Source organism: Callospermophilus lateralis, chromosome 7, assembly GCF_048772815.1.
Source record: "Callospermophilus lateralis isolate mCalLat2 chromosome 7, mCalLat2.hap1, whole genome shotgun sequence".
Lineage (NCBI taxonomy): Eukaryota > Metazoa > Chordata > Mammalia > Rodentia > Sciuridae > Callospermophilus > Callospermophilus lateralis.
In genome coordinates this window covers 24,381,410-24,405,533 of record NC_135311.1, presented here as the reverse complement: position 1 = coordinate 24,405,533, position 24,124 = coordinate 24,381,410, and the positions used below count along the sequence as shown (strand labels likewise).

The following is a 24,124-nucleotide window of genomic DNA, read 5'->3' as shown; positions in this document are numbered from 1 at the left end:
AATATGAGGAATGAAAATAATTTGACTCAGGATGAGGGATATAGAAAAAATACTGGGAAAAGTTAAGTTAGAGAAGAGCATTTAGTAGCAAATTGGTGTTACAACAGCCAGTGGTTTGGGGATATCTTACCATTAAACATAGAAATGAAGCAAGACTCATAAACACATGTTCTGATCTGTTCACTATAGTGCATACCTGAGTTTGAACTAACGACGGCCTCTGTGTTCTCATTTCCTGAATCAAACTGAAAACACTGAAGTTCTCAGGAATTATCTATTAAATAAAAGGGGAAATATCTTATTCCTTTATATCCTTTGTTAACAAATCATTCCTACTCTTTCATAGTCTTGTACTTCTGTGACATCTGTTCTCTTACGGTGGGATAATATCAGGAAAAAAATGCATTTTTAAAAAGAATATGGTTTCTCACCAGTTGCATCATGATTTAAAGACTTGTATTTTCCTTAGAAAAGATTTTAAAACAAGTTTAAAGTTAGTTCACATGGGGGTGATCAAATGACTGAAACTAAAGATACACGAGACAAGGCTCAGTAGATAAGCAAATATGAGAGTTTTATGAAAATAAAAGAAATTAGCAGATGGATCTAAAGCCCATATTTTAAATTTCCCATATCCTAGTTGGTATTTATTAATTATTTATAAAGGGCTGTGGATGGGAATAATTGTCTATCATATGAAAAACCCTGGGTTTAATCCATGGTAGTGGGAAAAAAAAGTTAAAGGGGGCCCAGGTGTCGCTCAGTGGTAGAGCACTTGGCTAGCACATGTGAGGCACTGAGTGAGAGAGAGAGAGAGAGAGAATTGATTCTTAGCACTACAAAAAATTTTTAAAAAGTTAAAAAAATAAAGACTAAAAATAATAAAAGCTCAGTAAAGGTAAAGTGCCCTGGATTCAATCCCTAGATCCCCCCTCCCCCTCCCCCAAAAGATTTTTTGGTTAAAATACAAATTTTGATTGTGATAAGTTGAGTCCATCATCCATCTGCTAAAGCAGTTTGGATGAAAAAAGGACAAATAACTATGTAATTGGGGCAGTGGTTCTCAAATTTTAGCATGCACATGAGTCACATGGAGAGTTTTCTAGGCTCCAACTTCAAAATTTCTGTGATCAACCCATGGTATAAGGCCGAAGTATTTGTGTTTCTAATAATTTCTCAGATAATGCTGCTGTTTCTGTCGTGGGGCCACACTTTGCTGTGCTGGGGATCAAACTCAGGGCCTCATGCACGCTAAATACTGTATCACTGAGCTACCCTCAGCACCCAGGACCATACTTTAAGAACGACCTACTTAGGAAATGATGTTTAATCATCTGACAAAATGGGTCTACATGTGAATTTTCCACAAAAGATGAATCATGAGAGTGTTTTGAAAAACCAACTATTCCTAAGTCTGAAAGCAATGGAGTAAGCAAACAGGAAGTTCATGCTGAAAGAAACTTACCCCATCTTTAAGCAACATCCATGTATAATCAATAGCACAAATAACACCTGTCCTTCCACAGCCAGCACTGAAATTAAAGATCACAGTTACATGTATACTTGTAGAGAGTGGATCATTGACAATAGCCAGAAAATTTCAATAGCAGATTTGAAAAAAGAAGAAATCTGAAGGTAATTAATTTTTTTTTAAAGAGAGAGAGAGAGAGATAATTTTTTATTATTTTTTTTTAGTTTTCGGCGGACACAACATCTTTGTTTGTATGTGGTGCTGAGGATCGAACCTGGGCCACACGCATGCCAGGTGAGCGCGCTACTGCTTGAGCCACATCCCCAGCCCGGTAATTAAATTTTTTAAACCCTACCATTTATCAGAGTATGTTTGCCATGCTACAGTGAATCTCAGGACAGGTCCTAGGCAACAGCCAAGAGTTACTAGAGCTATATTATTCACAAGTAACAGAAAAATATGACTTTAAAGCTCCAATTGAATTTTATAGTTTTCTTCTGCTCTTGACCTTTTACTTTCGATCATGGAGTCCTGGCCAGACTGACATTTGGTTCATTCTAAGTAGAAGGTTCATATATGGCAACCTACCTGCAGTGAATGCATAGAGGAACACTGTCATCCTCTTGGTAACAACGCATATCCCAGATGAGTTCAAGGATAGGGTCTATAGAAGAAGGCACATCGTGGTCTGGCCAATTCTTATAATGAAACTGGTAGATAGTTCGAGTTTCCTATAAGAAAAATAGCTAGAATAAGAGGAGAGTTCAAGGTTGGGACTTCACCTCATCCTACCAAAAGATTAGTCTACAAAGTTGCATCTATTTCTTCCTTTTGCAATGATCTATAGATCTCCAGTAACCAGGTTCCTTTGAGAACAATTAATGTTACTTGAGGTCTCTTACTATTGCCTAATCCCCAATTGCCCCATTCATAAGAGAGAGATTTTTTAAAAAATGGTTCAAACCAGATCTTCCCAAGTAGTACATCAGACATGCTGACATATTAAATCCCTTTACCTTTAGAAAGGCTGAGTAGGGCCTATGGCAGTCTGAGCTCTCATATTTGGCCCCAGTCTATTCACTATTCAGCCTCTATTCATCATTACAGTTATTATCATTTTTATGTGTATGTCATATGTAGACTAGATTGGGGAGCATTATATCAGAGGTCTCTTGAAAATAAAGACTTTTTCAGGATACCAAAGACCCCACCACTTCCCATAGTCTCATGTCTACCCTCACTAACACTCATATATATTTAGCTGCCTGATCTCTGTAGGCTTTTGAGTTTATCATTCATTTCTGTTCTATACTTACACTATTGAACTTGGCTTTTAGAGTCCTGATTATATAATCAGATTTCCTTTTTTCAGCTTCCTAAGAAAAAGAAGATTTAAAATATTGGCAATTTCAAAGACAAGCTGTCTGAAAGGTAGAATTTTGCTCAGCCATAATGAGAACAGGCATCATACTTACACAGGATATGGAGAAAGGGCCAAATTGCAGCTGCATCTCTCCTGGCTCAGCCCAGTAGCGCTCACACTTTTTCTGTTACACAAAGCACAATGCAGTGATTTCCTTCTTTATAATCTAGTTTGTTCTGGGAAATAAAACCCCAATCCTCATTCAGAAGCAGGTTTAGCTCTATGTCTTTCACCTTAGGTTAGACACTTCTAATCCCTTTGGGATTCAACCCCTACATCCATATTCTCATGAAATCTCCAAAGGATGGGAAGACAAACATTAAAGGATATAGAAATCATAGACTTCTTAGAAGGCTGAAAAAATAGAAATAGGGATCTATGATCTATTTTTAGTATTTCAAAAGAACTAAAAGAGATTATATGTTTACAAAAACAGTTACACAAGAAGTTTCCTTGGTTTTCATTAGAACTGCCAACTCTGAATGGCAACAGTATGTTAGAATAGTGATGTCCAGAAAAAAATATGTAATTTTCTGATAACCACACTCAAAAATGAAAAAATAAGAAATTATTTTTAATAATATGTCTCAGCCCAGTGTTATACAAAATTTTCGCAGGGCACAGTGGTGTACACCTTTAATCCCAACAGCTCGAGAAGATAAGGCAGGAGAATCACAAGTTCAAAGCTAGCCTCAGCAACTTAGTGAAGCCCTAAGTAACTTAGTGAAACCCTATCTCAAAATAAAAATTAAAAAGGAATGGAGATGTGTCTCAGTGGTTTAGTGTGCCTGGATTCAATCCCTGGTACAAAAAAAAAAAAAAAATTCAACATGTAATCAACAGATAATAGTAGATATTTAACCTTCTTTCTTTTTAAATCTTCAAAATCTTGTGTATATTTTATATTTATAGTAATTTAATTAGGATGCTAACTTTTACTAGAAATATTTTCCTTCCACTTAGATTAAATAAAATTCACATTTGAAAAAGGTTCATATGCTCAAGTTGTTCCAATCATATGTAACAAGTTTTTCAGTAACTGAGTATTGTTTATAAATTTAAATCAATTAAAATAAAATAAAATAACTTAGTTCCTTGATCACACTAGCTATATTTTGATTGCTTAATAGCTACATGTGACTAGTTTATACAATTTTGGACAGCACAAGATTAGAAGCTCTGATTGGCAGTTAAAAATATCTGACTAGGGCTGGGGCTGAGCACTTGCCTAGCATGTGTGAGGCACTGGGTTTGATCCTTAGCACCACATAAAAATAAACAAATAAAATAAAGGCATTCTGTCCATCTACAATTATCAAAAAAATATGACTAACAGAAATGAGAAAGTGAGGGCTGGGGTATTAGCTCAGTGGTAGAGCACTTGCCTTGCATGTGTGAGGCATTGGGTTCAATTCTCAGCACCACATATAAATAAATAAAATAAAGGTCATTGACAACTAAAAAAATATTTAAAAAAGAAATTAGAAAATGAATTGTTAGTTTAAAAAGCAAACATTGCTTTTACTTTAAAAGAGAAAGTCTACTTAGAAAATGGAGAAAAGGGGTTCTTAGGGGTGGATAAAACCCTATGAGTCGTATGGCATTCCCAAAGTGAAAACTAGGAAGATGACATGATTTTTACCTAGGCATACTTAAGTTCTGCTACCAATTTTCCCTTTTTCCTTTACCTTCAGGTCAACAGGTACTAGAAAGTAACTTACCTTTCCCATTTCAAACTCCATACATGCCATTACAATGATCTGGAGAGATGAAATCGAAACTTAAAGCAGCCATAGAGACAGAAAGGGCAGTTTAATATATGGGTCTCAGTCAGAAAGCATTACTCACTGTTTTTCTGTTTTGCTTTGTTTTTTAACCAGAAAAGAAATTCTAATAACTTATATAAAATGTTGCTCTCACTCTTCCTTCTTTCTGTCCCCACTTCCCTTTTCTCTATTCAAATCAGAAAATTTGTCTTACCAAAAACCTGTCAAGGTAGGAACTTTCATTTCCTTGAACAAGAATGACATTGTAATTTTAATAAAAGTGGTCTGAACCCTAAAATCCCATCAACCAATTTTAAAAACTGTGGTTTTAATGGGAAATTGTTGTCACATTCTGACACTTTAGCCCTGTTATCCCTAAGAACTGGAGAATAAAGTAACAGACACAACTTTGCACTTACCAGGACACTATATTCCCAAATCATCCTCCAGAAGTCGAGGAGAGTTGTAGATAAAGGACCCTGGGTGGCAATATAAGCCTTGGGTCCATAAACTCCCTAAAGGAAAACAAAAATTACGTGAGATGTCTATAGATAATACCCTCTTCTCACCAAGTCCTTTTCCCATTCCCTTTTTTAGGTTTCTAGAGAAAAAAATGGAATGCCTTTATTTCCTTTTAATATACCTTAATGAAGTTGGCATTGATATAGTTGGAGTCTTCATCAGAAGTTATTAGGGACAGTTCTACCCGGCTATGATCATCTGTAACACAAAAGAAAGACATAGTGTGACTAAAAAGGCTTACATAGAGGGTTAAGTCGGAGCCTAATATTGTGAACAGTAGGTAACGTGAATGTCGAGTGAGTGAATGAATGAATAAATAAATATCTCTTGCAGTCCTAAATAGTACAATTCTAATTTGTTAATGCTACTTTCCAGATTAGGAATCATAGTAGTTATTTAGTAAAAGGAAAAATGATTAAACGTGAGAGTAATTACACGTTTATAGAGAAAAATGGAACTTACAGGGCAAAATATCCTTATATCTATTTTTCTTGATATTCTTGGGCCTCTGTGCCACGGTTGTAGGATAGATCTTGTCTGCCTTGTATTTAGTAGATTGCCTTTTCAGCTTCTGTAATAAAATACCAAGAATAATTAATTTTCCTAAAGAAAGGAGGTCAGAAGCTACCTCTAGAGAGTTTTCCTTCTCCACTTTTGAAACATTCTACTTCAACCCTTTTGGCATCCTCTGGGGTTGACTCCATTCAGGACAGGGCACAAGAATTGCAGAATTCAGTGACATTTGGAGAAGTGAAAAGATCACACTTACTGCAGTTGAGCCACATATAGCTAAAACTTAAAGGTTAAACTGATGAATATTTTAAAAACCAAATGTCTTCTGAAAGCAAACTACATGCTATGCCCACTGGGGGAGATATTAAAAGTTGAGTTTAGTTTTTTTACAGCTACTCTTTAGTTCATTGGTCAACAGGAAGCTTACTAAGTTCCATTAGTTTATTTCAGATCACTTTTTTTTTGTAAATGGAAATAGAACTTAAACTGAATAAAATCTGCCTAAAGCTAGATAAATTTCAAAGATTGCAGTCCCAAAAGGAATCAAGTGTGATTTAAACGTTGAACCTACCCTTCAGCCAAACAGTGCTCTAAATAGCATGACATTCTATTGGTAGAACAGGATCTAGGCTGCCAGGGTCTAGCATTACATGATTGAACAAGAGCTAGCATTATATGGTTGAACAAGACAGTGAAGTTACTCCTTAAAATTATATTCTCATTTTCTAATACTGTAACTATAGATCAAAACTTCAGGTCAGAGGAAATGATAATTCCTCTTTGGCTCCTTGATAGGGATCAAACTTGTCCCAAATTTTATCTCCCTTACCAAAGAATCCATATCAACTAGATCTGACTTGTGAGCAGAGAGGGAGAAACATCTTAAAGAAGAAAGGGAGAAACATTTATGATAATTGATGAAAGTTTGTGTTGAATTAAACTAAAGGAAATAACTTTTATTAATTTTCAACCTTGGAGAATTGGTCATCGGAGGAGCATTGATTACCTCCTATGGACTAGCTCCCTCAGCATCTCCTCAATCTTCATTCTCTGTAACTTTCTTCTTGAAATTTCTTCCTTCCTTGGCCCTTATTTGTCTAAATTATCCTGGTTCTCCTCTTTGATCCTCTGAGCTTTTCTATCTTCCGAGAACTACACAAATTTCAGATTTTAAATCTTCAATTCTCTGCTCTTCTCTTACTATACATACATTTACTCAGAGATATCCTATACATATCCTTCTATATCCTATAGAAGACATACAAGTGTTTGTTGATTTATTTAAGTGATTCAAATAGAATTATATTCCCAATCCATGTCCTAGACACTTGAGAATCTTATTACAGCCTCAGACTCAGTACATTTAAAACCAAAGTCATAACTGTCCCCACTATAATTGTCAATGGCACTATCTTTATTCTAAACAACCACACTTTAGAAAGTGAGTCATGTGGAGTTCCCCCCTTTCCAAAATTCCACCTCTACTTTAGTTAGCACATTCAACTGATTCTTACCATGAAATGTCTTGCATCAGTCTTCCTTCCCAGGCTTACTAGAGACACCTTCATTTAGGCTTTTTCCTTAAATCTTGTTAACTCTTAGGTACTTATAAACTCATCTTCATGCATTTCTTTCTCCACATTCATTGGGCATAATTCTGTTAATTCTACTAAAATACTGCTTTTCTCATCTGTCTTATGCACAAAATAACTTCAATGAATCACTTTTTAAAATTTTTTTTGTAGTTGTAGATGGACAGAATGCCTTTATTTTATTTGTATATGTGCTAAGGATTAAGCCCAGTGTCTCGAACATGCTAGGCAAGTGCTCTGCCACTGAGCTACAGCCCCAACCCCAATGAATCACTTTTGCTACTAGGAAATAAAAAACTGAACTCCTTAGCCAGATACTCAAGGCTCTCTATAGTTGGACCCCAACCTGCTTCTCCCATATTTCCCAATGTCTTCTAGTTACAAAGCATCTATAGATGTCTCCTAGATTCTCTCACTATTGCACAAATTGGCGTCACTTCTTTTAAACTAGGGCATTTCTTTCCTTTCTCATAAATATATCCTTGGTACTCCTTTTGCATTTCTCACCCATGACTATGGTCTGTTATCTTCCACAGAGTAAACTAATAAAAAGAAGTAAGGAAATAAGAAATTTTCTCAAATGACTAGCAGTGATTTTTTTTTTCCACTGCTGGGGATCAAACCCAGAGCCTTGTGCATGCTAAGTAAGCATTCTACCACTGAGCTACACTCCCAACCCAAAGGAGAGATGGTATATATCTAGGGGTGGGGAGAGAGGTGGTTTTTTTCTTTTGTTTTGTTGTTGTTGAAACTAGGTATTTCTTGATCAGCCACAAGGCAGGGGATGTGAGTTCCATGGAAGAGGCACTGTCAAGAGAAATCCAGGGGAGAATTTCTGGGAGAATCAAGTGAAAAGGCCAGCATCTCATGTGGACTCTGAAATAGGGCGGTATATGAGAAACCAAAATCTATGTGTGCTTGATAAGCCAATAGTAAGTTCAATCAGTTTGTGGACTATATTACTGTTTTCCTTTCAAAAAAGAACAGAACTGGGGTTGGGCGCTAAGACTTTAGAAATCAGGACTGAGTTTTGCATGTTTTTAATCTGATAGACTTATAAATTAACTAAAGTCATTTCCAAAAAAGAAAAGACCACAATATCTTTGCCTTGAAGGACCAGGTTACTGTATAAAAGGCATAATATAAGTTGTATTTTGGAAAGGGGAAAAAAAAAAACAAACCTGGCCTGTTGTGCTAGGGAAAGAAGAAATTAAAGTTGGACTGTCTCCAGAGCTTACAACTGTAGGTCAGTATTATATGAAGCCTCCAACAGGAGAAAGAAAGCATGACTGCTAAGGGGTAGAATTAGGAGCTCTGGCCTTCAAACCCAGCAAACAGGAGTACTACCAGTAGGAAAAGAGGACAGACTGAACTGGCCCTGAGTGTGCACATAATTATCTCTTAACAAGATAATCAAATTTATGGAGGCTAGTTTCCAAATCACCAGTGGGGTAAATGGGTAGGTGGGTAGGCAATAGCCAAACTGGGGAGAGTCAAGTTTAGATACATAACATAGAAGGAAATATCAAGATATTTGTTAAAAATGTCCTGTGAACAACTGAAAATGTGGGACTAGATGGACCCTAGTGAGAGGCTGGAGATGAGAATATGATATAATTATTCTGGTGGCAACAGAAAAAAAAAATTCACCTTAATGTGCATAAAAGTCAAGAAATGTTAATAAGTATGTTCAAGCAATAAGCTGACTCACACCAATGAATCATTTCAATTCAACAGATGTTTGTACACTTGCTGTGCAAGAGGTACTGTGTTCACAACTGGTTAGTTAGTATCATTACTTTAAAAACATTGAAACAATATATTTCCAGGTCTTCCCTGGTCTGTCTATGAAGTTGCTACAAGACCAGTCTGATTTCTAGTATCTTTTAAACCAACATTAGCAATTAAACCTGGCCTTCAGAACTGAGCATCTCTTTTTCCTATTAGAGCTCAATGAATCCTTCATACTTAGTAAATATGTCTTAATATTTAATGAATATCATATTTATCTTTCTACAGAAATATCTTTGACCCAAGAAACATAAAACTTTTATTTTTTTATTGTTTGAATGGAATCCAACAACACTAAAGGAAATTTATAAATATAGATTTTTTTTTTTGAAGTTGTAAAAGGACAGTATGCATTTATTCTATTTGTTTTAATGCAGTGCTAAGGATCAAACCCAGTTCCTCACACATGCTAGGCAAATGCTCTGCCACTGAGCTATAGCCCCAGCCCTAAATAGAGATTTTTTTTTTTTTTTTTTTTTTTTTTTTATTGTTTTAGGGCTGGGGCTGGGGCTCAGTGGTAGTATACTTGCCTGGCATGTGTGAGGCACTGGGTTTGATTCTCAGCATCACATATAAATAAATAAATTAAATAAAGGTCTACCAACAACTAAAAAAAAAAAATATTCGAAAAAATTGTTTTAGTTGTAGATGGATACAATACCTAATTTTTTTTTAAAAAAAATTAATTTTATGGGGTGCTGAGGATCAAATCCAGTGCTTCACACATGTTAGGCAAGTGCTCTACAGCTGAGCTATAACTGCTGCCCATAAATGTATATATTTTTAAGGTAAAAAATACATACTCGTTGAAAGAAATTTGGAATATACAGAGAAACAAAAATAAGATGATAAAAATCATCTATAATTCCACTATCCAGAGTTAACCACTCTTATTATTTTATAATAGTACCCTCCAACTTTTTATCCACACATTATTATAATAAAGATGGGATCACAGGCAGGGTTTTGTAATTTGCTCTTTTTACTTACCAATTTGTGGCGTTTTTTTTTTTTTTTTTTTTTTTTTTAAATAGTGGCATATATATTCCATTATATGGAATATAACCAAAGTTTCTTAACCTATTTTTTTATTGTTGGACATTAAAGCTATTTCCAATATTTCATAATTATAACAATACTATAGTATGTAGCCAAACCATAAATATCTTTTATTATTCCCTTCAGATGAATTTGTAAGAATGGTCAAAGAATTTTCTCATTATAATAAACTTTGATCTATATTATTATGTCTGCTGAAACTGTATACAAATTTTGCCTCCAAAAAGGTCATTTCAGTATTATATAAAACTGCATATATTTGAATTCTGACCAATGTTAGAATTATAATATTTTAAATATGGGTCCATTTGATAGGTAAAGTGGTATCAGTAGTCTTTTTGTTGTTTGGATTCCTATTTGGATACCAAAATATTTTTTTAAAGGCAGAAAATCACTATTAATCAAATTACCATATCTGCATAAAGCTATGTTCATATTTCTGTATTCTTACAAATAAATATATGTAGACATCCAAGGAACTTATATATACATATTTAGTCCAATACCTGACTTACAATTCATACTTTTACACATACTTTTTAAATGAAGTTGCTTCATCTGCCTCCAGTGTAGAAAAGAAATTCTTAACATTAAATGCATGCAGCAAAATTGACCAACACATAACACATAACCAAGCTTTAACTGATTTATAATGACCGAAACATACACATTATAAGAACAAAAGTAGCCGCAGTAACTGGTCCAAGAGGATACTTATTCCTTTATAAATTGCAGTGTATCTGACAAAGGATGTGCTAATGGAAAAGGATAGTCCTTGTTTTGGAAAAAGGAAAAACAATAACAAGCACTTGTACTATGTCCCTAGTGCTGTCCGGGATAGGTTGTTGGTCACCAGACTGAAGTTTCTAACAAGGAGACAGAGACATCACACCATCATAGTTGAGGCCACTAAAATCACCATGCTCATCAAACACTTCCCTTTTTTTGGCACTGGGAATTGAACCTTAGGGCGCTTTACCACTGAGCTACAGCACCAGTCCCACTAAGTTACTGAGGGTCTTGCTAAATTGTGGAGGCTGGCCTTGAATTTGTGATCCTCCTGCTTCAGTCTCCTGAGTTGCTGGGATTATAGGTGACAACACCTGGTTCATCAAATACTTTCTGTTTACAGTTGACTTTTCAAACTTTTTTTCCTACAAAGAGGAAATACACTGGCCAGTCAATGCAAACTTCTACCCTGTTTGACAGTTACTTTTCTCCCTTTAAAAACTGACAAATTGGTTTTCTGATTTCTAGTGAATTTCTTGTGTTTGATTATTATGAGCCAGTTGCTTGCTCTTGATCAATGCTGGATATAGTAAAACATCTGAATTTCTAGATGAGCAAAGCTAAAGATTGGACACTAACTACGGCAATTTGAAATAGACATGTCACCCTAAGTGGCTACTTACCTCTCTCAATGTATCAGTAATTTCATCTATTGACCTTGATAGAATTCATAAAAATGATTAGAAAAAATTACACCTAATGAAGTTGATATTTTGCAAATAGAATGTAGAGTGAGAAAACAAGACATAAAAGAACATTTAGGGGCTGCGGTTGTGGCTCATAGGTAAAGTGCTTGCCTAGCACGTGCGAGGCCCTGGGTTCCATCCTCAGCATCACATAAAAATAAATAAAATAAAGGTATTGTGTCCAACTACAACTAAAAAGTAAATATTTAAAAAAGAACATTTAACTTGATTTTATTTACATATAGTTCAAAGACAGATACAATTAATCTCTGTTGTTTAGTGAACTAGATATTAAAGCAATGTAAAAAAACTATATCATGACAGGGTTTATAACTAATCTTACTGGTGTAGGACTGTTATTTGGAAGTATACCCAAGGGATTTCTGTGGTGTGGGCAGTGTCCTACTTCTTGATCCAAGTTCTTATATGGGCACCACACAAATAAATATAAAATTGGAATTTTGATAAGTATAAATACCAGATGGAGCCAATATGAACTTTTATAATAAGAAAGTTGGTCTATTCAGGGAGGTCAAGAAAAATTTTTTAGGGCTGAAGATGTCTGTAGTGCAGTGGTAGAACACTTGCCTCATATGCTCCAGGCCCAGAGTTTTTTGGGGGATGGTGGGGTTCGGGGGATTGAACTCAGGGCTCAGGGGCACTTGACCACCGAGCCACATCCCCAGCCCTATTTTGTATTTTATTCAGAGATAGCGTCTTACTGAGTTGCTTAGCCCCTTGCTATTGCTGAGGCTGGCTTTGAACTTGTGATCCTCCTGCTTCAGCCTCCCAAGCTACTGGGATTACAGGCGTGCGCCACCACACCCAGCCCCAGAGCCCAATCTCTACTACCACAAAAAGAATATTAAAGAAGAAGAAGGAGGAGAATGAGAAGAAGAAAAAAAGAGGAAGGGGAAAAAAGGCCCCACCAAATGTAGATCTAAAGAATTATGAAACATTAACTAGGGCCAGGCATGGTCGCATATGCCTGAAATTCCAGCCGCACAGGAGGCTGAGGCAGGAGGATTGTGAGTTCAAAGCCAGCCTCAGCAAAAGCAAGGTGTTAAGCAACTTAGCAAGACCCTGTCTCTTAAAAAAATAAAATAAAAAAGTTAACTAGGTAAAGAGGAATGTGAGGAATGCTCAAGGCAGAGGGAAAGTACGCCACTGGAAAGTTTTGAATTTAGTTTAGTCTTGGCACAGAGAACAGACCTAAGCAGCACGGCATTTTACATCAGCTGTCACAGTAGGCCTGCCAGATCCAGTTAAGTATATTGTGCTCTGCACAAAGATACATGGATAAGGCAGAAGTGAGGACTGAAATCTGAACCAGGGAGGAGGGCAAAAGATAAACAGGGCATCTCTCCAGAAGAGGGACACCTTTTGGTAAGTCCCACAAAGAATACCACCTACTAGCAGTGGCCTTGTGTCACACAATCCTCAATTCTCAGAACATCACATGCTGGGAGAAGACATTAAAGGCTGAAGGTGAGGTATGGGACATTACCAGGTGGAAAGCCCTCTGATCTAATGGCGGTATTTAGCTTGTCCAAATGAGCAATCTGACCCCGTTCACTTCCACCCCCACTCCCCCACTGCTATTCCTCTGGTGTCTCAGCTGAACCTTTAGGTGGGGCTCAGGGTGAGACTCTGTTTTTCCACTGGAGGACATGAGTCAGTGAACAGTGAGGTTCCACTTAATCACTACCCAAAAACAAGATTCTTAAAATCAGGAGCTAGAAAAGAAAGGAAGTGATTAATATAAAAGTCAGGATTAGTGATTATCCCTGTGGCAAGGTGAGGTGGGTGGGTGGAGGGGGTCTGCTGGGGAAAGGATATATTGGGGTCTTCTGGAGTCTGACAGTGCTCTATTAGTTGACTGGGTGGTTGCTTTATAATTATACTTACATGTCTTACTCTTCTAAATGTTATTATATTTTACTATTATAAACAACTAAAAGATACGAACTATAAAAAGTTCTTAAGAAAGGAAAAAATGACCAAATTTATATTATTAAAAGATCACTTGGGTGTTGAACGGAAAAGTCATTGAAGGTGGGGAAAGGCTAGAAGCAATGAAACCAGTTAAAGGTAGCTGCTGTAATTTGGTAAGAGAGTATAATGACCTGAGCTTTAAAACGGTCAGATATTAGGAAAGCAGTCCGTACTATTTTTAAAAAATACAGTCAAAATAGAACAGAGACTGGCACTGCCTGTCAGCTCACTTTTTACCTCTATCCTTGGGAGAATCTGGATCAGGAATCACAACCCCAGAGCAGGCATGTGTCTACACAGACAAATGCGCTCCTTACCTTCTCTTTGGTAAATCTCTTCAGAGAGGCTCAGAATGCCTGGCTAGTAACAGTAGAAGCATATATATATATATATTTTTTAATGACACCATGATATTATTCCAAGTTGAACTAACATAGGGGTTTCCTATCATAACATCTCATCACTCATCCATAATATCTGATCACTGGAGAGTTTACAAAGTATTTTATTATCTATTCTCTGGTACCAGAATGTTAGCTCCGGAGGGCAAAGACTTATTCATTTTGTTCGCTATTGTATTGCCTAGAACTGAACTTGATCCATGGTACATGCTCAATAAATATTACCAAATAACCACTATATATATATTTAAGTTGCCTAGGCTGGCCTGGAACTTGCAATCATTCTCACTCAGTTTTCTGAGTAGCTGAGATAACAAGTGTGCACCATAGCATGCGACTCACATTTTATCACTATAGTCATTATTATTATTACTGATATTTAATCATCACAACAAATCTATAAAAATGATTAGGACATAAATTATTATCCCCATTTTATAAAATAGAAAATAAGAGATTTGGGGACTGGGATTGTAGCTCACTGCTACAGTGATTGCTTATCATATGTATGGCACTGAGTTCGATCCTTAGCACCACATAAAAATAAAGGTATTATGTCCATCCACAACTAAAATATATATATATATATATATATATATATATATATATATATATATACTAAAAAACAGCGATTTGGGAAGATTAAGGAACATGTTAAATAGTCTACAATTTGATTGATGAAGTATCAGTTCTCTTGTTTTTTCCCTCTTCTTTACAGCCATCCTTATAGCTCTGAAATACAGCTGCAAGTATTCCAAAACATATGAGAGGTACTATTGGACATCCTATATTCACTGATGTGCCAGGTAATAGAGTGAATGAGGTCTATCCAACTTCCATTGCATGCACCAATACCTACAGTTCCTTCAGAGGAAGGCATTGTTCCTCTGCAAAATCAATCTATCTGACCCAAGGCTACACTCGTATTTCTCTCCATGGCCCTCACTTGTCTCTACTCCCCACCCCAGCCTTTCCACCTCTCTAAGCAATGTAAGCTAGGGAAACCCTGTTATTATAAAAACACGTTCTAATATTTTTCTCATAGGAAAAAGAAAAGAAAAAAGTGACAATCAGTAGTTTTGATGCTTTTCAAAAACCTCTGTCATCCAAATGGCATCCCATGAGGAGGTTAAAAACAATATTCTATAAAAAATTAATTGTGCTCTCTTTCTTCTTCTTTTTTTTATTGGTTGTTCAAAATATTACAAAGCTCTTGACATATCATATTTCATACATTAGATTCAAGTGGGTTATGAACTCCCATTTTTACCCCAAATACAGATTGCAGAATCACATCGGTTACACAGCCACAATTTTACATAATGCCCTATTAGTAACTGTTGTATTCTGCTACCTTTCCTATCCTCTACTATCCCCCCTCCCCTCTCTCTTTCTTCTTAATATTAATTAAAATTAGTAATTTGAAGAATAAACCACAACTCTGATGCCTAGGGAACTGTGAATGTTCAATTAATATTAGATTAGTATTTATACATCTGGAGTTGTGTTTTGCCTCTGTAGGATTTCCAAACTCTAAAACACTAGCAAACAGAATATTAAAAACAGTATTTTTAATAAAATACCTAAATGTATCAAAACCAGAGCAGTCAGACTTTTAGATTGCCCTCTTTCTTCTCCTTCAAGGTCTGATAATTACTTTGTCTTGAGAGCAATTTGGTCTAGAAGAGTTGAATCACTATAGTCAAACAGTGTATGTAACTACTCTGAGAGCGTCACACACAGGACTCACCAGAAACTCACTGGCAAACTCCTCTTTGTTAATTTTCTTGTTTTGGGCCTCATCCAGGAACTTCTGCAGAATTTCTCTTTGGTCCATGCTGCAGAGTAAGAGAAACAGTCTGTGAGTAGGTTAAGGGAGGGCATGTCAAATGTGTGTCATGGCCGAGACACCACCAAGAAGCCACTGCTGCTGCCTGAACATAGCATGCTGAAGGCTGTGGTTTACTGACTTCATCACAAGCTCTAGAGGAAATTAGTATGAAACCAGCCTCTGTGGTCACACAACAAAGCCATCATCTCACTCCAGGGCCCTAGCGCCTTCCTTCTCAACAAAGAAAGCTGGTTACAATTCAAGTTTTTAACAAACAAGAGGCTAACCAGAACTTAAAATATTGTCTGCTTAGCTCTGAGACTGTTCCACCCCATCACCTTTAAGCAAAATTCATCTTTCTTTCTGCTTTCCAGAGAAAATGCAGAACTACAGTTCTCATGGATAACTTTTGCCTCTCCCCATTTTGTCAGTGAGTATAAAGGCCCTGTTGACATCTTGGTTTTTTTTCATGTTCCATATGAACTCTACAAAGTTCAATTAGGCCCAGAAAGGAAACCGTGTTTGGAGTGACACATCTTCTACCTGGACCGTTCTCCCAAAAGTTTCTTGTCAGTGTGATCAACAGTAAACTTCTGTTCATCAAAGAAGGATTTTTATTCAGAGCTTTTAAAATCTGCCATACAGACCTCATATTTTCTTTTGGATGAAGCAAAGTCAGCTGTTTCTAACAGTCTATGTCTCTCCCAGAGCTGGGGAAGTCCTGCACTCCATTAGGGAAGTATTGATTTCAGCACCTCTTCAACCCCCCAGCAGCTCTTTGAGCTTCACCTGGGTTCTGGACATAAAGGCCAAGAGCACTGGTCTACATGGAACCAGGAGCTAGTGGTCCTTGCCAAGAGTACCTGACAGGGCAGCACAATATCTCCAGAATGTAATGCTGGCAAACAGTAACAAAAAGAAAGTAAAATCAACTACCTTTCTGACTACAGTGTGAATTCTAGGTCAAGCCTGAGAACCAGGCATATCTATAGTACCAGCACCTCAAGAAGCTAAGGCAGGAGGATAGCTTGAGTCCAGGAGTTCAAATCTTGCCTGGGCAACATACATAGATTCTGTCTCAAAACAAACAAAGCCTGAAGAATAGTTTCTAGAGTAGACATTTTTACTCTGCAACGAATGTCTTAGAACAGATATTGTTTCAGGAAGTCATTCTGTATGTGTGGCATTGGCCCTGACAAACAGCTGTTCTTGAAAAAGCTTCAGTGCCTCAGTTTGCATAAATTCTCTCCTCAGTGGGTACAAATCCACCCAAGGTCTAATTCAGTGTGAGAACAAACCCAAAATGAGCATATTATCTTGGTTCAATAAATGATATGAAAACAAAATTAGTCTGAAATAATCCTGAGGAAAACTGGGAAATATGTTGTTTGGACTTCCTCTATTTAAGATATTAGCAATCCTTTCTGTTTTCCCAACATTATTCAAACTCCCTTCAGGAAATCATGATTCTGAACATTACCAAGAGGCTGCATCCTCTTTATTGGGCCCAACAGTAAGAAAGGAGATAGTTGAGGTGTCTTGGTTACAGGCAACTTGAAGCCAGTATTCCACATAGTTTTGATCCCAGTCCACATAAATTAAAATGAACTATAATTCTTCAGCAATAATGTTGGAATATGATAATATTTCTCAGATTATCCCCACCTAGCATTAAGGTGACTTTCTTGCTGCTCTAAATAATGCAGTGTTTGACTATTTAAAAACACATAAAATATGGGAAGACTTTACATTAAAAAGAATACAAAATTTTAACCCATGCCTGTATTCTCAGAGACTCAGGAGGCTGAGGCAGGAAGACCCCAAGTTCAGGGCCAGCCTCGGCAACTTAGTGAGGCCCTAAATAACTTGGTGAGAACCTGTCTCAAAACAAAAAATAAAAAAGGCCATGGTAAAAATGCCCCTGGGTTCAATTCCTAGTACAAAAAAAAATTAAAATCACAATAAAATATATGTAGTGAAGCCTAAAAGATGAAAAAAAGAGTCAATTGTGTGTAATGGAATTAAGGATGCTTTTAAACTTACACAACTTTCTTAATTAGAAAAAACTCATAAAAATTCATTAATCCATAGCACCCTCTGGGCATCTCATAGTTCCCCTGACCATGTTGGTGCTGTTGCTTAACTGGAGAGAGTTGCTGGAAGGAGAGTGGATGACAGAATTTCATGCACTTGGTGTCCTGTGTGTCAAAATCTTCAACCAAAATTGGAAAGTTTGCCGAATGGAGAGAATTATTGAGGTTAATGTTGCAAAAGTAGATGTCACAGAGCAGACAGGACTGAGTGGATGGTTTATCACAACTGTTCTTTCTACAATTTATCATTGTAAAGATGGTGAACTTAGGCGCTATCTGGAATCAAGGGCTAAGAAGGACTCCATCAACTTTATAAGTGAAAAGGAGTAAAGAACATTGCACCTGTTTCATCATGGTTTTGTCCAGGTTCTGTTCTACTTGCCACAACTATTTTATTGAAGACCTTGGATTACCAGTTTGGGGATCATACACACTTTTTGCTTTAGCAACTCTGCTTTCAGGACCGTTATTAGGACTTTGTATGATATTTATGGCGGACTGCCTTTGTCCTTCAAAAGGGCACAAACCACAGCCATACCCTTTAAAAAAAAAAAAAAAAACTCATTACTAGAATTTTCTCAACCTTTGAAAAAAGTGGAGGAGGAACAAAAGGCTGATAAAGAAGATGTTTCAGAAGAGGAAGCTGAAAGTAAAGAAGAAACAAACAGACTTTTCACAGAATGCAAAAGACAATGCTCTGGGGGTCCATTGTTGTCCACTGGTAAATCCTAGTTAATTTTTTTTAAAATGAATGTTTTTCTCCTTTATTTATATGCAGTGCTAAGAATTGAACCCAGTTTTGTTATTTATTTATTTATTTATTAAATATTTATTTTTAGTTGTAGCTGGACACAATATCTCTATTTTATTTATTTTTTTGTGGTACTGAGGATCGAACCCAGGGCCTCACACATGCTAGGTGAGCGCTCTACTGCTGAGCCACAATCCCAGCCCAATTACCTTTTTTAAAAATATTTATTTTTTAGTTTTAGGTGGACACAATATCTTTATTTTACATTGATGTGGTTGTGAAGATCTAACCCAGTGCCTCATGCATGCTAGGTGAGCACTCTACCACTGAGCCACAACCCCAGCCCCAGTTTTGTTATCTTAACATCATGATTTTAATAAAAACTGAAGATTGACCACTTTTTCTTTTTTGGTACTGGGAATTGAACCCAGGGACCCTCAACCACTGAGTCCCATCCCCATCTCTTTTTTATATGTTAATTAGAGACAGGGTCTTGCTGAATTATTAGGGCCTCTCTGAATTACTGAGGCTAGCTTTGAACTTGTGGTCCTTCGGCCTCCCAGGCCTCTGGGATTACAGGTGTGCAACAGGTCGCCTGACTTGATCATTCGTTTTTATGTGAACTGTGACTTGCTTTATATAGTACAGGGTTCAACCTAGATTGTTGGATTGAACAGTTTTCATTAAGAAAATAAAAGGGGATAGTAGAGGGTAGGAAAGGCAGCAGAATACAACAGACACTAGTATGGCAATATGTAAAACAGTGGATGTATAACAGATGTGATTTTGCAATCTGTATACGGGGTAAAAATGGGAGTTCATAACCCACTTGAATCAAAGTGTGAAATATGATATGTCAAGAACTATGTAATGTTTTGAACAACCAACAATAAAAATAAAAAATAAAAAAAGAAAAGCAGGTATAAAAGTTTACAGTATTCAAGTGGATATTTCAAGAGCTATGTAATGTTTTGAACAACTAATAAAAAACAAAAACAAACAAACAAACAAAAAATCATTGAGATCCAAAAAAACAAAAACAAAAAACCAGCAACGAAAACATGATAAATATGCAACTATAAGATATCATCAATTTGAATGTATGAAATATGTCAAGAGCTATGTAATGTTTTGAACAACTAATAATAAAAAAAGATATCATCAATTTGTTTAAATAAATTATGCTTTAAATTTTAAAAAAAGTTTACAATATGATTTAAGAGCATTATAGTTGTTTAAACAATGTATAATTTTGAAAAATCTGAAAAAGCAATAACATTTGTACATCTTTGTTTAATAATAACCTGTATCAAGTCTGAATTTAAAAAAAATACATTTCTCAAGGTTTGCATTATTGGGGTATTTAAGATTAGAGAAGATTTATAATTTGATATGATTTTTCTCAGTTTCACTGTGTGGAAAAAAAAAAAGAACATATTTCCCATAAATGGGAACTTTTTGCCCAATGTCTTGAGAAATGTATATTTTAGTGATAACTCTGTGGTCTTTTAGAGATATAGTTCAAAATTTCCTCATTTTTAAAATTAGGCAACTAATAAAAAACTAGCTTGTTTTAATTATAGTTTTCTGTACATCATATACAGAATATGCTACTAATTGAGAAAGTTTTTATAAGCTTAGGTGTTCTCTTGATTCCTATAATGGTTAATTGCTTTTTTTTCTGTTCCCTTGGTCAGTGTGTGGTTTGTATTTTTTAACTTGCCATGGATTATATACCTCAAATTAGATGATATAAACAGTATCACTATTATACTTACTGTTGGTAAATAGTACTTTTTTGTTGTTTCAAGTTGAAATTTACTGAGAGATCCATCAAACTGAGCTATATTGATAATTTAAAATTTTGGTCATTCACTCCAGATTTTACATTATTATTATTGAACCTTGTCTTGAATTTTGTTGTTTTGGTGTTTTGGGGGTTGGCTTTTGTTTTGTTTTGTTTTGTTTTTGGTATTAGGGATTGAGCTCAGGGGCACTTGACCACTGAGCCGAATCCCCAGCCCTATTTTATACTTTATTAGAGACAGAGTCTCACTGAGTTGCTTAGCGCCTCACTCTTGCTAGGCTGGCTTTGAACTCATGATCGTCCTGCCTCAGCCTCCTGAGCTGCTGGGATTACAGGCATGTGCCATGGTGCCTGGCTTGAATATTTTGACTTTGTTCTTTTTCTTTTTTTGTTTTTAATGTAAAGGTGGACATTCCTGATTTTTATATACATATATATATATATATATATATATATATATACATATATTTGTAAATGGACACAATACATTTATTTATTTATTTATTTTTATGTGGTGCTGAGACTCGAACCAAGTGTCTCACATGTGCAAGGCAAGCGCTCTACCACTGAGCCACAACCCCAGTCCCAACATTCCTGATTTTTATTTGACATAGAAAAGCTTTGGTATTTTATACTTTGGAAGTTCAAAGCTTAGTTTGATATAAAATAAAGTTTGCTTTCTACTTAGGAAAAAAAAAAAAACCTTTAAAAAATTTATTAATTTGTTCAACAATTTTATTGAGTACCCACTAAATGCAAAACACTGTTAGTTCTAGATATACAATGTAAGAAAGCAGAAAATGGTAACATCCTTAACCAGTTAATAAAACATCTCAGAACTAAAGGTGTTAGACATGATTACTGATAAGAATTGAAATATTCCAAACTAAATTATTTGCAGAGTAGCAAAGCATAATCCTAAAATGAAAATAATCTTCTATGTTTGAACAAATAAGATATATGGTTTCATAATCTGTCACCTTAGTAGTTCCTCACGCTCATCAAAATTAGAACTTTATTCTTTATTAGATAAAAGTTAAAAGATACCTAATAAAACTTAAATCTTTTTTTTGTGTGTGTGTGTGTGTGTATGTGTGTGTGCTAGGGCTTAAACTTAGGGATGTTTTACTACTGAGGTACATCCCTAGTCCTTTTTATTTTGAGACAAGATCTTGTTAAGTTGCTGAGTGTCTTGCTCAGGCTGGTCTCAGACTAGTGATCCCTATGTCTCCAAAATTGCTGGGATTATAAGTATGCACCTCTGTGCTTGGCTAATCTATTTTTCCTCAACCCCCAATTTCAGAACACTCTTTTACAGTTTCCTTAGGGAAGGAAAAGAGAAATAAATGTAAGAAAGAAACTTTCTTAGATACTGCCATACATAGTTTTTTTTTTTTTTTTTTTTTTTTTTTACCTCAAATCTAAGGATCTGTACATAGTGTCTTATTAGAATTGCAGCACTTTTTTTTTTTTTTTTTAAAGCAAGCAGCTATTCTTAGGAGTTGACTCTACTGTAAAACCAAAAGGTATAGAAACATTGTAAAATTACTAACCTCAAAAACCCACTTAGCTACAGGGCTATTTCCTGAGCAGACCACTCAAGTGAGCAAAAAACAAGCTTAAGGAGAAAAACAAAACAAAATAACCTTTAGTCTTATTGTTAACAATCTGAGCTGTTATTTAGGTGTTTTTTTTTTTTTTTTTTTTTTTTTACAGATTTCTTTCTACAGATACTAGATGGCAAGAAAAGCATAATGCTTTTCAAGGAAGATAGTGTTGACTCATTTGTATCTTATGGGAAGTTCAAGAGCTGCAGAGGGGAACCAAGTCATGCAACAAAGTTTGACAAATACTTAGAAGAATTTAAGATGAATCATTTAAACCAGTCTGGCATGGACCATAAGAGAGTGTTCTGAAATATGGGGTTGAGCAAAAATAGATTAGCCAGGCTCAGAGGTGCATGCAATGAAAAACTCATAAGCAATTTGCCAAAACCATCAAGGGTGAGCTCTAGGAGGGAGTGAAAGTGCAGATGTGCACTTGGAGGAGTTAAAATCTCACTGCTGCCTCTTGTGTTCAGAAGGAAGAAGATAACAGGAATGCCAGTGCCAGTCACCTGCTCCAACAAGAGGGTGGTATGCCAGTTTGAGGGGAAATATCACCATCATGAAGGAATTAGGAATTAGAGAGCAGGAAAGTTTAAGTAGAATTCCAGGGGAAGTTATTAGGGCAAGATAAACTAATCAAATAGGAAAAACACTCCAGTTTCTCAGAACAACCTTCTATGAGGAGGCATGTTTTACCCTAGGGAAGCCACTTACTGATCTTAGCTTTAGTTTCACGATTCTTGTCTTTCCATATATCCCTGGGCCATTGATTCAATGTAGGCTATGGGCATTATCTGTGAAACGCTCAGTCCCTTGTAAGCATTCTCTTGTTCACCAAGGCCTGTTGGTCCTTTCTCTTTAATGTCTTAGATTCAACTTGTCTTGTCTATTCTCATGTTAACTACCATTCCAGTTTTCACATCTGTTTTCCTGTAGTAGTGAGCTCTTAGATGATCTTCCATATATCTATATATCTTCCAGTCTAGAGTCTCCTGGCAACAAAGGTAGATGAAAATTCTTTTAATTTTTTTTCTTTTTGGAGTTGTAGATGGATATCATTCCTTTATTTTGTTTATTTTTATGTGGTGCTAAGGATCGAATCCAGTGCCTCACACAGGCTAGGTAAATGCTCTGCCACTGAACTACAGCCCCAGCCCCCAAATTCTTATATTTCATTTTAATACAAAAGTACCAAAATACTTACTGATAGGCTTTAGAAACAAATCCAGATTCCTCAGCTTGTTGCCAGATCCTTCCCCATCATCTGTCCCCACCCAACCTCTCCAATCACATCACCTACAGACTGTTCACCTACTACCCCTTCTTTTGCTACTTCTTACCTTTACCCCTATTTTCCCAGCATGAAAATAAAGCCATAAAGTTCAGTCACCTGTTTTTTAAGACTGTTGCCCCTAATTCTATCTTGTTATGATCTTCTCCTAGTTTGGGCCCCTACAGTATAAGTATTTAAATTCAGATACAGAAGTTTTTTAAATTATTCATATGCTTCTTGCTCCCCATAATTTTTTTTAAAGAGAAACTTATTCCAAAGAGGATATGCAAAATGCCATCTATAGTTTCAGGTATATCAAAGGCAATGATAGTGTCTTCCATGCATTTGTATAACTCACTGTACTCAACATGTGTTGAGCATACCTAAAAGAAATTTGTTGTGATAAAGTATGCTATATTAAGTGGTTCGGCTTTGGTGAAAAATCCACTTCATCTTGGTTTTTCATTACACTATTTACTCCAGGTCTCTATGCTGGCACAGTCTATGTTTCCAATCTCTGGCTGGGCCATTTCACTATGCCAGGAGCAGATGGGCCTTCACTACAGGGAGGCCCAGGAACTTGGCGAAGAGCACTTCCCCAAATGCTGCTGCCCAAGTGGTAGGGCTACTGAGGCTCCGAGTCCAGCTCAGAAAGGCCAGAAAGGCCGAAAGAAATGACCTCCTTCAGCTCCAGAACAGACTTATTTTAAAAGAGAAACTTGTTCCAAAGAGGATATGCAAAATGCCACCTATA

General features: G+C 36.1%; 1 protein-coding gene and 1 pseudogene across 1 annotated transcript in view; one reads left to right on the top strand and one right to left on the bottom strand.

Moving 5' to 3' along the window:
• Positions 1 to 15,896, bottom strand: part of Ptpn22 (protein tyrosine phosphatase non-receptor type 22) — a 51,632-nt gene extending 35,736 nt beyond the window's left edge. The window contains exons 1-10 of the mRNA XM_076861561.1: positions 15,759 to 15,896; positions 5,645 to 5,753; positions 5,304 to 5,380; positions 5,080 to 5,175; positions 4,616 to 4,654; positions 2,947 to 3,018; positions 2,788 to 2,847; positions 2,060 to 2,202; positions 1,466 to 1,532; positions 197 to 274 (exon numbers count right to left, since the gene is read on the bottom strand). Of these exons, the coding sequence (XP_076717676.1) occupies positions 197 to 274; positions 1,466 to 1,532; positions 2,060 to 2,202; positions 2,788 to 2,847; positions 2,947 to 3,018; positions 4,616 to 4,654; positions 5,080 to 5,175; positions 5,304 to 5,380; positions 5,645 to 5,753; positions 15,759 to 15,845 (828 nt within the window). The 5' untranslated portion in view covers positions 15,846 to 15,896. The remainder of the gene's footprint in view (positions 1 to 196; positions 275 to 1,465; positions 1,533 to 2,059; positions 2,203 to 2,787; positions 2,848 to 2,946; positions 3,019 to 4,615; positions 4,655 to 5,079; positions 5,176 to 5,303; positions 5,381 to 5,644; positions 5,754 to 15,758) is intronic.
• A 2,066-nt stretch (positions 15,897 to 17,962) lies between these two features.
• On the top strand, positions 17,963 to 18,664 carry LOC143404122 (thioredoxin-related transmembrane protein 1 pseudogene; annotated as a pseudogene).
• Positions 18,665 to 24,124: the final 5,460 nt, after the last annotated feature.